At 50.3% G+C, this 13419-nt stretch overlaps 1 protein-coding gene across 1 annotated transcript; it reads left to right on the plus strand.

Annotated features, from left to right (window-relative positions):
* On the plus strand, positions 1 to 9930 carry LOC130538967 (phosphatidylinositol 4-phosphate 5-kinase type-1 alpha-like). The gene is made up of 18 exons (XM_057057032.1): positions 1 to 286; positions 2477 to 2505; positions 2580 to 2669; positions 2754 to 2884; positions 2969 to 3086; positions 3671 to 3823; positions 4249 to 4548; positions 4643 to 4851; positions 4927 to 5010; positions 5240 to 5288; positions 5366 to 5450; positions 6411 to 6587; positions 6675 to 6800; positions 6902 to 6998; positions 7062 to 7518; positions 7890 to 7964; positions 8714 to 8791; positions 8874 to 9930. Exons 1-18 carry the CDS (start codon positions 217 to 219, stop codon positions 8874 to 8876), a joined length of 2331 nt encoding a protein of 776 aa, XP_056913012.1. The 5' UTR covers positions 1 to 216; the 3' UTR covers positions 8877 to 9930.
* Positions 9931 to 13419: the final 3489 nt, after the last annotated feature.

Genomic DNA, 13419 nt, shown 5'->3' on the forward strand with positions numbered 1-13419 from the left:
GGTCGTATCGGCTGATGACGCGCATCCATGGCAGCGACGACCAGCATCGCCGCTCGATCGTGCCGCCGCCTCCGTCGACGCGCGGCGACGACCATGCGTGCGTGTGCAGGCCCCTCCGACGCATCGGGAGCGTTAAGCCGCGTCGAGGGCGAGATGACAGCATTTCAAATCAGATCAGCTCTCATCCGGGCCGACTGAGGATTCCACCATCACGAGATGGACGCGGAGAGCGCGGAGTCCGGGGAGGACGGGAGGACGAGTCTGCAGATGGACCTGGAGGACCCAGGTTCGTATATCCTTCGCGGTTAGACTCTAAAAGAAATACCAGTACCGGTAAATCAGCTGCAGCAGGTGCGTGACCAGCATCTCGCCATCCCGCCGATGCTGGTGGCCGCTGACAGCTGATGGTGTCGTGGGTTCCTGCAGGGTCCACAAACACCAAGCGCATGGGTGTTGTGGTGTTGCAGAGCTGCTCAGAAGCTTCAGCTTTCAACTCTAGAACAAACACACTTGCAGGCGGACTGCAGCCATCATGGAGCACTGATGGTGACAGAACACCAAACATAAATCACTAAATGTGCTGGTAATAGCCTGGAAACGGGATAAATACCCTAAAACAAAGGCAAAAGTAAAACAGATTTTTAAAAAATCTATTAATTTATAATGTTTCCTATATTGGAATATTGTGACAGAATAGTAGACCGCAGCTTTTTAATGACAAAATCAGAAATTGCTGCAGGGAAATCCATTAGTTTGACATTAGCATCTGCGGGGGATCTTTCCCACAGCAAAATATGGCAAACCAGCGTGAGATGCTGTTCAGTTTCAACGTGGCGTCACGTTCTGTTGCCGTGACACATTTACATCGCAGGAATCAAAGCCAGGATTTGGGGTATTGATGCAGAACTGGGTTGCAGTCATGGAAGTGGTCTCGTGTGTCATGTGACTGCTCTGCGCGGTCTAATGCGTGTTTTCTCACCATCTCTTCCTCTTGGTGGGTAAATCTGGAGAGTGCTTTATGTAATCTGATATGGAATTCTAGGTACACACTGATCCCCGGCAGCTGTGTGTGTTACAGGAAAAATGTATGCGACGGCTTTTGGAGATGCAGCATATATAAAAGGGCAGAAAACCGAAGTTCTCTTTAGAATAATATGCACACACAGTCATGTACACACATAATATGTGTGTTTGTGAGCATATGATTATTAAATCCACCAGATTATACTTCTGAGAAGGTCTTGAGACCTTCTCTGCTGTAATAATCTACACCAGCATTTAGTGTCACATTAATGTCACAACAACAGGCCAGCATTTTCTTTGGGGGGGGGGGGGGAGCGGGGGTGGAGATAACTGTAATCCTCTTTGCTACGACAAAGACGCATGGAGATTCGAGGCCTCCAAAAACGGAGAAAGTGCACGTTAGAATACAAGCGGACGCGTTGTGAATATACGTTTGCTCATTTTCTCCAGCATTCTTCTGGGAGTATTTGTTTCATGTCCACCGGGGTCTCACCATGTCCTCTGTGGCACTTTATTCTGGACTGACCCTAATCCCCAGAGAGAGAGAGAGAGAGTGTGTGTGTGTGTGTGTGTGTGTGTGTGTGTGTGTGTGTGTGTGCATACTCATTGTTTTCCCAGACAGGCTTTGACGCAGCCCTAATCTGATTGTTACAGGTGTTCCTGTTACTGTATCTAAACAAAGGCCATCAATAAAACGTTGTGATCTTAATGAATGATCCATTTGTTGGCACGATTAGTCCGATTGCATGTGTGAACCTTAAGGCCAAGTCATAGATCACCAGATTTCTCTCAGAGTTGTTTTTTTTGGCATTTGTAGTTGTTACACCTGTTTTGCTACAGATTTGAGCGTTAGCCGCATTAGCATTTAGCAGCAGTGTGTTCTCACTGATGTGTTGGTTTGACCGTGGATGTGCTCGGCTCATCGTGTGCAGTAGTAAACGAGCCGTCAGCCTCGCACGACCTGGAATATAAACCGCCTCCTCTCCTCCTCGCTTCTTACTGGTTTAGGCCCACACAGAGTAGTCCAACCTTGATGTCACTGTGGGAAAGATTCCTTCCTAATCCTGCAGTGTGATTGGTTGGCGCCGCGGCAGCAGTCAGATTAGGACGGAAGTCAATCCAATGGTTCTTTACATCCAGGGTACAGCACTGGCTGGTCCTAGGAATAGGCAAGGCAGTGTGCTCTTCAGGGTCTGACTACTGAATGTCAGGGCTTCTGGATTAGCAGGCGGCTCCCCCAGGTTCCAAACTCGTCCACCGGTGAGTCAGTCGCAACTTTATTTAACATTTGTGAGGTTCCGTGTCGTCAAAGTTCCACTTTTCTTCAAGAAGGTTAGTCAATCCGACACACAGAAATGGGTTTAGAGCTACAGTTTTTTAGATAAAGAGCTAAACTCGTGCAGCGCCCCCATGTTCTGCTCACCGGATCAGTTCTCGTCTCCCCTCTCTCCAGATCCAGCCAAGAAGACTCAGCTAGCAGAGGTGAGACGCTTCACATTGGACGTCTTCAGTCCACATCGGTGCGCAGCGAACTCAGACTCTCTGTCTCTCATCAGATGCCGTCTCCGCTAGGAGCGGGTCCGGCCCACGAGAAGAAGATTGGCCACAGGAGGGTAGATGCCTCCGGGGAGACGACCTACAAGAAGGCACGCGTGTTTCTGGCTCTTTCTGTCCGTCTGTCTGTCTGGTCATCGCCTTTGACGGCTCCCTGCCCTGCTCTCTGCCCCCAGACCGCCTCCTCTGCTCTGCAGGGGGCCATCCAGCTGGGCATCGGCTACACCGTCGGCAACCTGAGCTCCAAACCCGAGAGGGACGTGCTGATGCAGGACTTCTACGTGGTGGAGAGCATCTTCTTCCCCAGGCGCGTTTGCACCATCCGCCGCTCCTCCGATATTTCCTCCCCCCCCTTTCTAATCTCTCCTCCGTTCTCCCTTCCTCCAAACAGCGAAGGCAGTAACCTGACGCCCGCCCACCACTTTTCAGACTTCAGGTTCAAAACCTACGCCCCCGTGGCCTTCCGCTACTTCCGCGAGCTGTTCGGGATCCGGCCGGACGACTACCTGGTGAGGTCACCCTCCCCCGGTGCCGCTCGCATAGGTGCCTTTAGATGCATTTACAATTATTTGCTTAAAAGCAAACGTGTTAACTGTTGCTTCCTCACTCCACACGGGCACACGCACGCACGCTCACACACCCACATGGATGCACACACACTGTGTTTAAGGTCCTTCCTGTGTCAGGGGGAGATTAGAGGCTAAAGCTTTCCTTCTTAAACTGCACCTACTGTAATGGCAGCCCGTCAGGCTGTTGCGCGTGTTTGTGCACATGGTTCACATGGTGTTTGCAGGGGGGGGAGGGGGGGGGGCTGGGTTAGCACTGTAAGTGCACTGTGCTGGCTAAAGCTTGGTCTTCTCTGCCAGATTATGTCAAAATGAGCTGCTCTTGCCCTCAGAATCAGTTTAACTTGGAGTGTTTTTGTGGTTTCGGTTTCCTCACCCTCTGGATGAGTCCCCCCCCCCCCCCCTGCAGAAAGGGGGGCCCACTTCTCCACTTTTACTTGGTTTGGCCCACAGTTATCAGCATTTGTACCTGAAAGCATTCCCTTCAGTACGGCGCATCTGGTCCTTATCCCTCCTTCTCTTGTCAGTATTCACTCTGTAACGAGTCCCTCATCGAGCTGACAAACCCGGGAGCCAGCGGCTCCATTTTCTACGTGACGCGCGACGATGAGTTCATCATCAAGACCGTCCAGCACAAAGAGGCCGAGTTCTTACAGAAGCTTCTTCCTGGATACTACATGGTGAGTCAACCTGGGGATTCCACCCACAAACTGAACCCCTTTCTTCGGTTTGAATCCGAGCAGAAGTTAGCTCGCTGGCTAACCCGCCGCGTGCTGGCTAACCCGCCGCGTGCTGGCCATGTGTTCTTGTTATGGTGGCAGTGGTCAGAGATTTGGAGCCCTCTTTATCCCCCTTATCCTTCCCTGTTGGGGTTGCCAGCGCCAGCAGTTACGTCACCAAGTGACTTTGTAATTGAGCCAAGCGACCCGGCTGTACTTGACCCGGGCCCGGGTTAAGTACTCCTTAAGTGGTTCAGCGGGCGTGCACATGATGGGTGGAGGGCTGTGGGTGGGTCACGCTCTCTGGCAGGTGCAGGCGCTAAAGCAAACACGGCCGAGCTACAGGACGGACCGAGGTCATGTGACGCGCTGGTTTGTGCTTCCAGAACCTGAACCAGAATCCCCGGACTTTGCTGCCCAAGTTCTTCGGCCTCTACTGCGTCCAGTGCGGGGGCAAAAACATCAGGGTTGTGGTGATGAACAACATCCTGCCGCGCTCAGTGCGCATGCACCTCAAGTTCGACCTGAAGGGCTCCACGTACAAGAGACGAGCTTCCAAGAAGGAGCGGGAGAAATCCAAGCCCACCTTCAAAGACCTGGACTTCCTGAGTGACGTTCCCGAAGGCCTCACTCTGGACCAGGACACGTACAGCGCTCTGATCAAAACCCTGCAGAGGGACTGCCTGGTGAGGGACATGGAGGACATTATTGTCCTCGCTTGACCATTAACCTCGTGTATTGTGTATCAACGGTTTATCTGGATCATATTTATGGTTTCAGGTTCTTGAAAGCTTTAAAATCATGGACTACAGTTTACTGCTGGGGGTCCACAACAAGACCCAGGCGGAGCGGGAGCACCAGCCGGCGGGCTCGCCGGCGGGGGGCGGCGAGGAGAAGAGGCGTGCCCCTCAGAGATCCCTGTACTCCACGGTGATGGAGTCAATACAGGGCAGCTCCACCTGCAGGGACACGCTGGACCACGATGACACGTGAGTGGCCGGGTTTAGTTTGGCTCTGTGGTGGGGGTCCGCCAGTAATGCAGAGGTCCTCTTCTCTGTCTGCAGGATGGGGGGAATCCCAGCTGTGGGGGGGAAAGGGGAGAACCTCCTGCTCTTCATTGGCATCATTGACATCCTGCAGTCCTACAGGTCAGAAACGGAGCGCCGACCGCTGGAGTCGGTCCTCGTGAACTGGATTTGACGACGTCAGCTAGAAAACACGTGAAAATGTCACCTGATTAGACACAAAGTATTTATATCCTGTTAATCTTTAAGTGTCGCTCGTCCAACACTGATGGTGCGTTCAGGGTCTCTCTTTAGATATGTTGATATTTTGCTGCTGAACAGGTTCAAATAAATCGCTCGTCTTGTTGGACAGGCTCATCAAGAAGATGGAGCACACGTGGAAGTCCCTGATCCACGACGGGGTGAGCCTCTTCCTGTTTCCTGTGTCCGTCTCAGCAGCCAGTGATGTAAACCTAAACCCCCCCTCCGACCCCCACAGGACACTGTGTCAGTCCATAGACCCGGTTTCTACGCTGAGAGATTCCTGAAGTTCAGCAGCACTGTCGTCTTCAGGAGGAGCTGCTGTGAGTCTGAACGCTTGGTCCTGTTGCGCCTGTTGTTCTTGTTATTCCTGTTGTCCCTGTTGCTCCTGTTGTTCCTGTGTTCCTGTTGTTCCTGTTTTCCCTGTTGTTCCTGTTGCTCCTGCTGTTCCTGTTGTTCCTGTTGCTTCTTTTGTTCCTGTTGTTCCTGTTGTTCCTGTTTTTCCTGTTGTTCCTGTTGCTCCTGTTGTTCCTGTTGCTTCTGTTGTTCCTGTTGCTCCTGTTGTTCCTGTTGTTCCTGTTGTTCCTGTTGTTCCTGTTGCGCCTGTTGCTCCTGTTGCTCCTGTTATTCCTGTTGTTCCTGTTGCTCCTGTTGTTCCTGTTGCTTCTGTTGCTCCTGTTGCTCCCGTTGTTCCTGTTGTTCCTGTTGCTCCTGTTGCTCCTGTTGTTCCTGTTGCTCCTGCTGTTCCTGTTGCTCCTGTTGTTCCTGTTGCTCCCGTTGTTCCTGTTGCTCCTTTTGCTCCTGTTGTTCTTGTTATTCCTGTTGCTCCTGTTGCTCCTGTTGTTCCTGTTGCTCCTGTTGTTCCTGTTGCTCCTGTTGTTGTTCCTGTTGCTCCTGTTGCTTCTGTTGTTCCTGTTGCTCCTATTGTTCTTGTTGCTCCTGTTGCTCCTATTGTTCTTGTTGTTCCTGTTGCTCATGTTGCTCTTGTTTCTCCTGTTGTTCCTCTTGTTCCTGTTGTTCCTGTTGTTCCTGTTGTTCCTGTTGCTTCTGTTGTTCTTGTTGTTCCTGTTGTTCCTGTTGCTCCTGTTTCTCTCCTGTTGCTCCTGTTTCTCCTGTTGTTCCTGTTGTTCCTCTTGTTCCTGTTGCTCCTGATGCTCCTGTTGTTCCTGTTGCTCCTGATGCTCCTCTTGCTCCTGTTCTTCCTGTTCTTCCTGTTCTTCCTGTTGTTCCCATTGTTCCTGTTGTGTTGGGACACATTTGGAGTCAGCTCTCTGCCTTCACAGCACTCCGTTCGTCTCCCTCCAAGAGAGGTCGGGGTACTCTGTCCAAGTCCGGCGGCGGGGCGGGTTCCACTGGGCAGCGCCCCTCCCTTACGGACGACAGACAGGAAAACCAGGACAACCAGGACAACCTGGAGAGCCTGCGAGGGGTCCATGCCTTCCTGATGATGGAGGACAATGGTAGCCCACAAGTTTTTCTTGTCTAAAGCGTCCATTTTAATCCCTTAAATATGTTTCATTCTGATTTTTGGGGTTGGCGTGTATCAGGGAGAGAGCCGCCGTGCACTAATTCCTCCTTTGAGGACGCGACGACAGCGTCTATCACGACCACGCTGTCCTCCAACAACTCCAACCCACCCCCCCCCTTCTCCACCCCGGAGCACCCGCGCTACCGCAGGCACCCGACCGCCACGCCGCAGATACGCACTCTCATCCCTCTCCCATATCCATTGAGCGCGGTGGCGGCACCGTACTAGCGCTGACGTCCTGCTAAGGCAGCGATGCTGACTCACCCCTGCGCCTGTTCAGGTCACGGAGGATGGAGGTGTACGAGGAAAAGCAGGACACCATCACGGTGGAGGTGGAGCTGAGGTACAGCGGTCGCCTGGTGTAACGACACCCCGGCAGTGTGTAACGGTGCCTTTGTTGTTCCAGTAAAATCCCCAAGTCGACAGAGCTGACTCAGCTGACCGACACGTCTCCGGGACACCTGTCGCCCGATCCTCCGCCCGACGCCGTCACACCCGCCGTCGCCCCCTCCAGCGCTCCGTCGCCCTCCACCGCGCTTCCTCCCTCCTCCACCCCTCCGTCCGCCGCCCAGTCATCCTCCGCGCTCGCTTCGCCCATTCGTCCATCCGCCATCCGCCAACCCGCTCTCCTCCTCCCCCCCGGCCGCCTCCTCCCACCCCCCCCTCCCGCCTCGGCCGGGCGGCTGCTGCGCTCCCTCCGCGGCCTCCTCCACCCTCCCTCCCTCCCTCCCTCCCGCCTCGGCCTTCACTCCCATCTGCCCGGCCTCCTCCCGCCCGCCCTCTTGTCACCTCTCCTCCACACCCCTCTCCGCCTCCTCCCCCCCGAGCCCCCAGGTGCCCCCGCGCGCGGCGTCCAGTCAGCTGTCGGCGTGCAGCAGCCAAAACTCCCTGGATGGAGAAGCGCTCGTCTCTGACATTTACTTTGTGAGTTCCGGTGTCATCATGGTGTTGTTTTGTTCCCTCGCCTGCGGGGGAGTGTGTGGGGGGGGTGTCTCATGTCTCTGCGGTTTGCTAAGGGTTGCAGCTAATCGTGCTTTAGAAACACTGGGAACACTGGGAACACTGGGCTCGTGTTTCCTGTCTTCATATCTGTCAATCATGTGTCCTGCCAGTGTTGTCTCCAGTCTCCATTCTCAGTTTCCTTATTTTGTCAATACTATCATCTTCTTTCCATTTATTTCTCATTTGTGAGTTGATTTATGTGCGTGTGTGTGTGTGTGTGTCCATTCATCAGTATGCAGACGGCAGATATTGGGTGTACTCTCCTGTTCTCGGCCGGCGTAAGCTAAACTCGAGCTCCAGCTACAGCGTAAGTTGTCACAGACGTAGCTGGACTCATTGGTTCCCTGGTCCATCACTGCAGGAACAGATGCACGAGGATCTTTAATAGAAATCAGACCATGCTGGTTTTTAAAAACAGATATATATATTTTTTAGTGTTAAATTCTCACCTTTGCATCTTCTGAAGGCCCATCTTGTGCATTTAAAGCATCCACCGTCATTTTAGTAGTGAATGTTAAAATAAATCTCTTTTTTTTTTCCTCCCTGCATTTTTTTCTCTTTCAATCTTGAAGATATTTTACTTCTCATCCAAACAGGCTTTCAAGGTTCTGACCTTTCATCTGCTGGTCTTGAACTGACAAAGCCTTTTTGATTAAACCTGGAATGTGGGTTTGGATTGGTTCTGTGCTTTAAGCGACCCCAGAGCCAGACTCTTAGAGAATGGAAGCCACAGAAAAGAGGGTTGCTGTATAACGTTTGATGAGGAAATCTGCAGAGCAATTACAGCTTTTTATATCAAAACTGTTTAAAATCATCTTTCACCTGTAATAGAAACTTTTATGATATAATGGATTTATTTTTAATGTAAATTCTGCAGTATGGCGAAGCAGTTCATGTTCTGTCAGCAAAAACCGAAAGCAACTTTTCCTAAAACTGTAAAAGCATTCATTTGCAAAATAAATTGAGTTTAGTTGCTAGAATAACTCTAGTCCGTTTCTGATCTTTCTCCTGTTTGCGCTCTCTGCCGCCCCCTGCTGGCTGATGCATTGCCAGCAGAACCAGGAGGATCAGAGCTGGGTGTACTCCTCCCTGCAGGGCGACTCCAGAAGAGGCTCGGACGGCGACAGTGAGACAGTGAGTGTCCAGTAACTTCCTTTGTCCCTTTAACCTGATTTCCCTTCCATCCACTCATCCCACCGCTTTTCTGCTCTTTCAGTAACCGGCAGCAGTGACAGCTGCAGCTTCTCTCACCGCAGGCAAAGTTGGAACAACCCAAACAGCCATGCAACTGCAAGTGCACGACGGTCCCCACAATGCAAGGCGTGAAGCAGCAACCGAGTGGGTGTGGGTGTTGGGGGGGGGGGCTGTCCAGCAGGTATTTCTGCAGTCCTGCCGAGTCTCTGAATCATGCAGCATCGCGACAGCTCCGTCTATGCAAGACGTGGACCAGTGCTACTACTGCTGCTTCACGGCTTTTTAATAGTGTCATTTGTACCATATTCAATTTTCAAGCACTTTATATCGTGTACGTGTCGCTGCAGATCTATGTAGTTCTTCCTATTTTGTCGTTACTCGTCAACATTTAGCATTTTCTAAACATTAAAAGAACAAATCACCTGTATTGTATTATGTGTTTATGTACAAACGCTATTGTTTTCTCTGGGGGTCCGAGTAGGAATTCTTAAGACGTGTTCCAAATGCCTTATTGTCTGACTGATATTGATTCTAAAAGATAGATTTCAGTCAAAAGAGAACATGTTGTTAAAAAAAAAGAGTATTTCATTGTGACCAAACAAGTCTTTTAAGTGTACATTTCCTTTGGATTGATTCAGAACCAAGAGGCAGCAAACAGAGAACAGAGCTATTATTGTTGTGACTCGAGTGCATATGATCAAACGCATGCATGTAAATGATTTTGTGCCCCTGTGTCCGTGTCTGCGCACGTCTTTGCATGCCATTTGGGAGACAGAGATGTCCGTTTGTCACATATTCAAAGTACGGTCTGAACCAGCTAAAGCATGTCGGCTGTGTGCACGTGGGTACAGAAGCTGCCCCTAAACACCCTCCCATCCAAACCAGTGGATTAATCATGAATTAGTGCCCAAAGTCTGATGTTTGTCACCAGCATTTTTCCTCTCCTGGACGTGATGGAACCTGGCAGTACTGCTGTAACTTAGTGGTGCGTTATTACTGAAGCTACTCTGCCTGGTATGCAACTGTTTAAGATCACTGTGTAAACATAATAAAAATAAAGATTATATGTTTTAAAAAAAGTGGGTTAAATGTTGTCAAAACCTTAACTTTCGAATATAAGCTGCACGAGTGTCATTTGTCCACTAGATGGCAGCACAACGTCTGGAATATTTAGTTAAGATACAACATGCAAACACAGCATCAAAGCAGATAAATTACTAAAGGTTTTTCTCTGTTTTTTAAAAATCGAATGAATTCTTATGCATGCATCACTCAGATGATGAAATGGAATCTTAATGGCTTTGTTGTTTAGTCGACAAGACATTTCATTAAAAAGTAGTGGATTTATTATGACGAAATGACTAATATGACTTCAAGTAAGATCTTATCTTGCCTTTCTCAGCACAGACAAACCCAAGAATGAAAGGAAAACAGATGGAGAGGCCTTGTGTGTGTCTACTATATTCATTTATGTGTATTAGCCAGCCGAGAGCAGCACTCAAGCTGACGAGTCAGCCATGTCGGGCCTGTGATTGAAAGCGTGATGGACGGGGATCAGAAAATGTGGCCTCGATTGTCCTGGAATGGAATTGTCCCTCTCCATCCTGATCTGCCCTCACATCCCCCCTCTCTGCACACAAGGTTGCAGACGCCTGCCATCACACGGAGTTCGTTCCAAAATTACATTTAACTAACAGACAGGAGACAGGAATCCTGACAGAAAGTGCAGCGCTTCCACTCTTGGTTTACTTCTGGGAAGTGAAGGTATCAGGTGGCCTCCTGCATCCTGTCTCCTCGGTTCTGGGAAACCTCCTGTGATGCTGCTCTGATTTCCTCTCACATGTAAACCGTTTGAGGGACCGAGGAGCAAAAATAATAAAGCCGAAGTGTTTGTCTGCGGGGTGAGAAGGGGTCGTTGCTTTCATCTGCAGGCGCCGTGTGTGATGCGCTCGTGTGGACGCCATCGGATCAAAGCGAGCTCTGTGTTTCCAACTCTCTGTGTGGGAGGTGAAGCCTCACCTACCCAGAATTCCTTGCCACACACTTCCTCACAGCCCCCACAGAGGCAGCACACGTCCTCATCAAACTGTACACCAGCGGCCAAACTGCCGATTTCATCCATTTTGGCATCAAAACGAGAAGAAAAAATCTCCTTCGCTCACGTGTTGCTAATTTTAATCCACGATAGATAGGAAGTGTGCAGATGCCTGTCAGTCCTGCGGAGGGGGCGCGCTGCCCTTTCACACGCAGCTAGGAAGCTGCCTTGCCAGTGTCTTAAGGCAGTATTTATCTTTCTCAGTCTGGCAAAAACAAAGCCATTGATTTCTAATCCTAATCCCCTTCTTCTCCTATTGATCACCTATCCATTCTTAATGAGATGGAGGGATGGAGGATGGAGGGCTGATGAAGGACAAAGCTTTCCTTACAGATGTGCTGCTGACTTTTCCCTCCACGCACAGAAGGGAGCAAAAGACCGATTAATTAATACCATTATTAATACGGCATTACTGATCCCTCTCGTGATGAATTAAGATCAAATCCCTTCTAGTGAAGCTCCCCCCAGCACCCCAGCAGAGCTCTTTAATACCAGCCTGATTGAACCTTCACAAAACAAAAGGTTTTATTCACCATCATCCGTTTGGTTTCACATCTCAGTTTCCTTAACAGAAACGGTGACTAAAATAACACTTTAAGATTTTAAAAAACACATTTTCGTTACTAGAAATGCTAAAACAAAACTGAAAGGATGATGAAGAAGAACAGACCCTCCTGCTTCCGTCACGTTCCTGAGCCGCAGCCAGGAACATCTGCTGCTGATGTTGGAGATCCAGAGCTTGTGTTGTTTGTCAGCAGATTTGTGGGATTAATGTTAATCACGGCCGGGTTTTCAACAGCGGGCCTGATGTGGGGGGTCCACATTCCTGAAGAGACGACTCAGAGAGAAGCTCTCAGACGGCTTGGGTCTGGGGTCGGGCGGCGACCCCGGAGGGCTTCCACGACAGGAACGTGGGCTCCACGCTGCTTTGGAGTAAACGGGTGATGCGGTACGGCATCTGGATGTAAAAAATGGCGCCCTGGGGATATTTTTCCAACGTGCGTGATAACAGCTGCGGTGGAAGTCATTAATAGCGGGCTAATGTGTGTCAGATGGTACCTGTCCAACAGCAGCAGCAGCAGCAGCAGCAGCGGGGAAGAGCGAGCGCCAGGACACGACTGACTGGACGCCATAATGAGGACCACGGCCGGCCAGCACGGACAGCTGCTTAGTCTGAGAGAGTGTGCATGTGAGTGTGTGTGGTTGGCTTTCCTTGATGATGAGGTGAGAAATAGATTAAGAACAGAATCAGAAAGAGCTCAGAGAACACATACACACACACACACACACACTCACACACAACACAGATACTAACAACCTAATCAAGGGTTACCGTGGGAATGCCTGTGGCATTATGTCATTCATTGAAGTGATGCCTTTAATCCCGAAACAAATCTAGACTTTGTGTTGGCAGGTCTGTGTGCGTGCGTGTGTGTGTGTGTGTGCGCAAAGGCCAATCTCACACAAATTGCATCACGGCTGGTCGCGCAGCAAAGGCACCCCGCTGCCACTCCCACATGGAAGAGCCGGCAGGATTAGCCGGCTCTATGCCAGCCTTAATCTGAGGACAAAAATCCACCCTCACCTCCCACTGAGATGCCGAGACATGAAGATTTAATTTGATCTGCCCTCTTCAATACAACAAGAGTGTCTTTTAACACTAAAAAGGACCGCTGCTCGCGCTAGCAAAGTGGACCTAAACGGGGCCCTTGTGGGACGCCTGCTGATTCAATGCTATTTGCTATGTGCTGAAACTCTCCCACTAAAAGTGTCACATTTAGACCAATCCTATTGTAATCGCCCCAAAGGAACATGTGGACAGTTAAGCAGAAGGAAAACGGCAAATGAATCTACAGCCACATACTTAGCGAGGACGAGTCGTTAGCATCTCCCATGATGAGGAGAAAATTGGCGATTTTGTTACCGTTTTAAAGGATGAGACATACAAATCTGGGACCGATAACCTCTGGAGTCAGACAGATCAGAAAGATCACAGAACCGTGTCACTTTCTACATCTTTTTGCCGAACGACATCTCTTTTTTTCAAACCGAAGACCCATCGAGGAGACAAAAGAGTCCAGCTGATCGGATTTATCTGTCGGGATGAAAGTTCTGGAATCTCGGGGTGGCCACAACAAGCCTTCTCTCCGTTTTTCCTTGGTTGCCGTGGTGACCGCTGACACATCGCCCACCAGCCACTGTACACAAAGAATGATTGGCTGCAACACGGAGTCGTTTTGAAAAGATCACACGTTCCCACCTGGAAACCAGCAGCGTTCCAACTTTACATTTTTAAACTTTCTGGCCCTTCTCTTGCACTCAAGCCAGCATCCGTTTCACCTCCAACACTAGCGCCTTCGCTGTCCGTCCCCCTGAAAACAGGACCCTAAATGAGTTGCCATTATCTTTAGTCGACAGAAGCTGTTTGGTAGCCCCTGGCCGGGCTGTCCCCCCACCCTCCCCAGGCTCCTCT

The sequence above is a fragment of the Takifugu flavidus genome, chromosome 15 (genome assembly GCF_003711565.1).
Source record: "Takifugu flavidus isolate HTHZ2018 chromosome 15, ASM371156v2, whole genome shotgun sequence".
Lineage (NCBI taxonomy): Eukaryota > Metazoa > Chordata > Actinopteri > Tetraodontiformes > Tetraodontidae > Takifugu > Takifugu flavidus.

What these genes read in the sequence shown, in the direction of transcription:
- LOC130538967 (XM_057057032.1), top strand. Translation starts at nt 217, where the DNA reads ATGGACGCGGAGAGCGCGGAGTCCGGGGAGGACGGGAGGACGAGTCTG. An exon ending in AGTCCCTGATCCACGACGGG is followed by an intron (nt 5,289 to 5,365) that starts GTGAGCCTCTTC and finishes CGACCCCCACAG; the next exon opens with GACACTGTGTCAGTCCATAG. An exon ending in CCCGGAGCACCCGCGCTACC is followed by an intron (nt 6,801 to 6,901) that starts GCAGGCACCCGA and finishes CGTCCTGCTAAG; the next exon opens with GCAGCGATGCTGACTCACCC.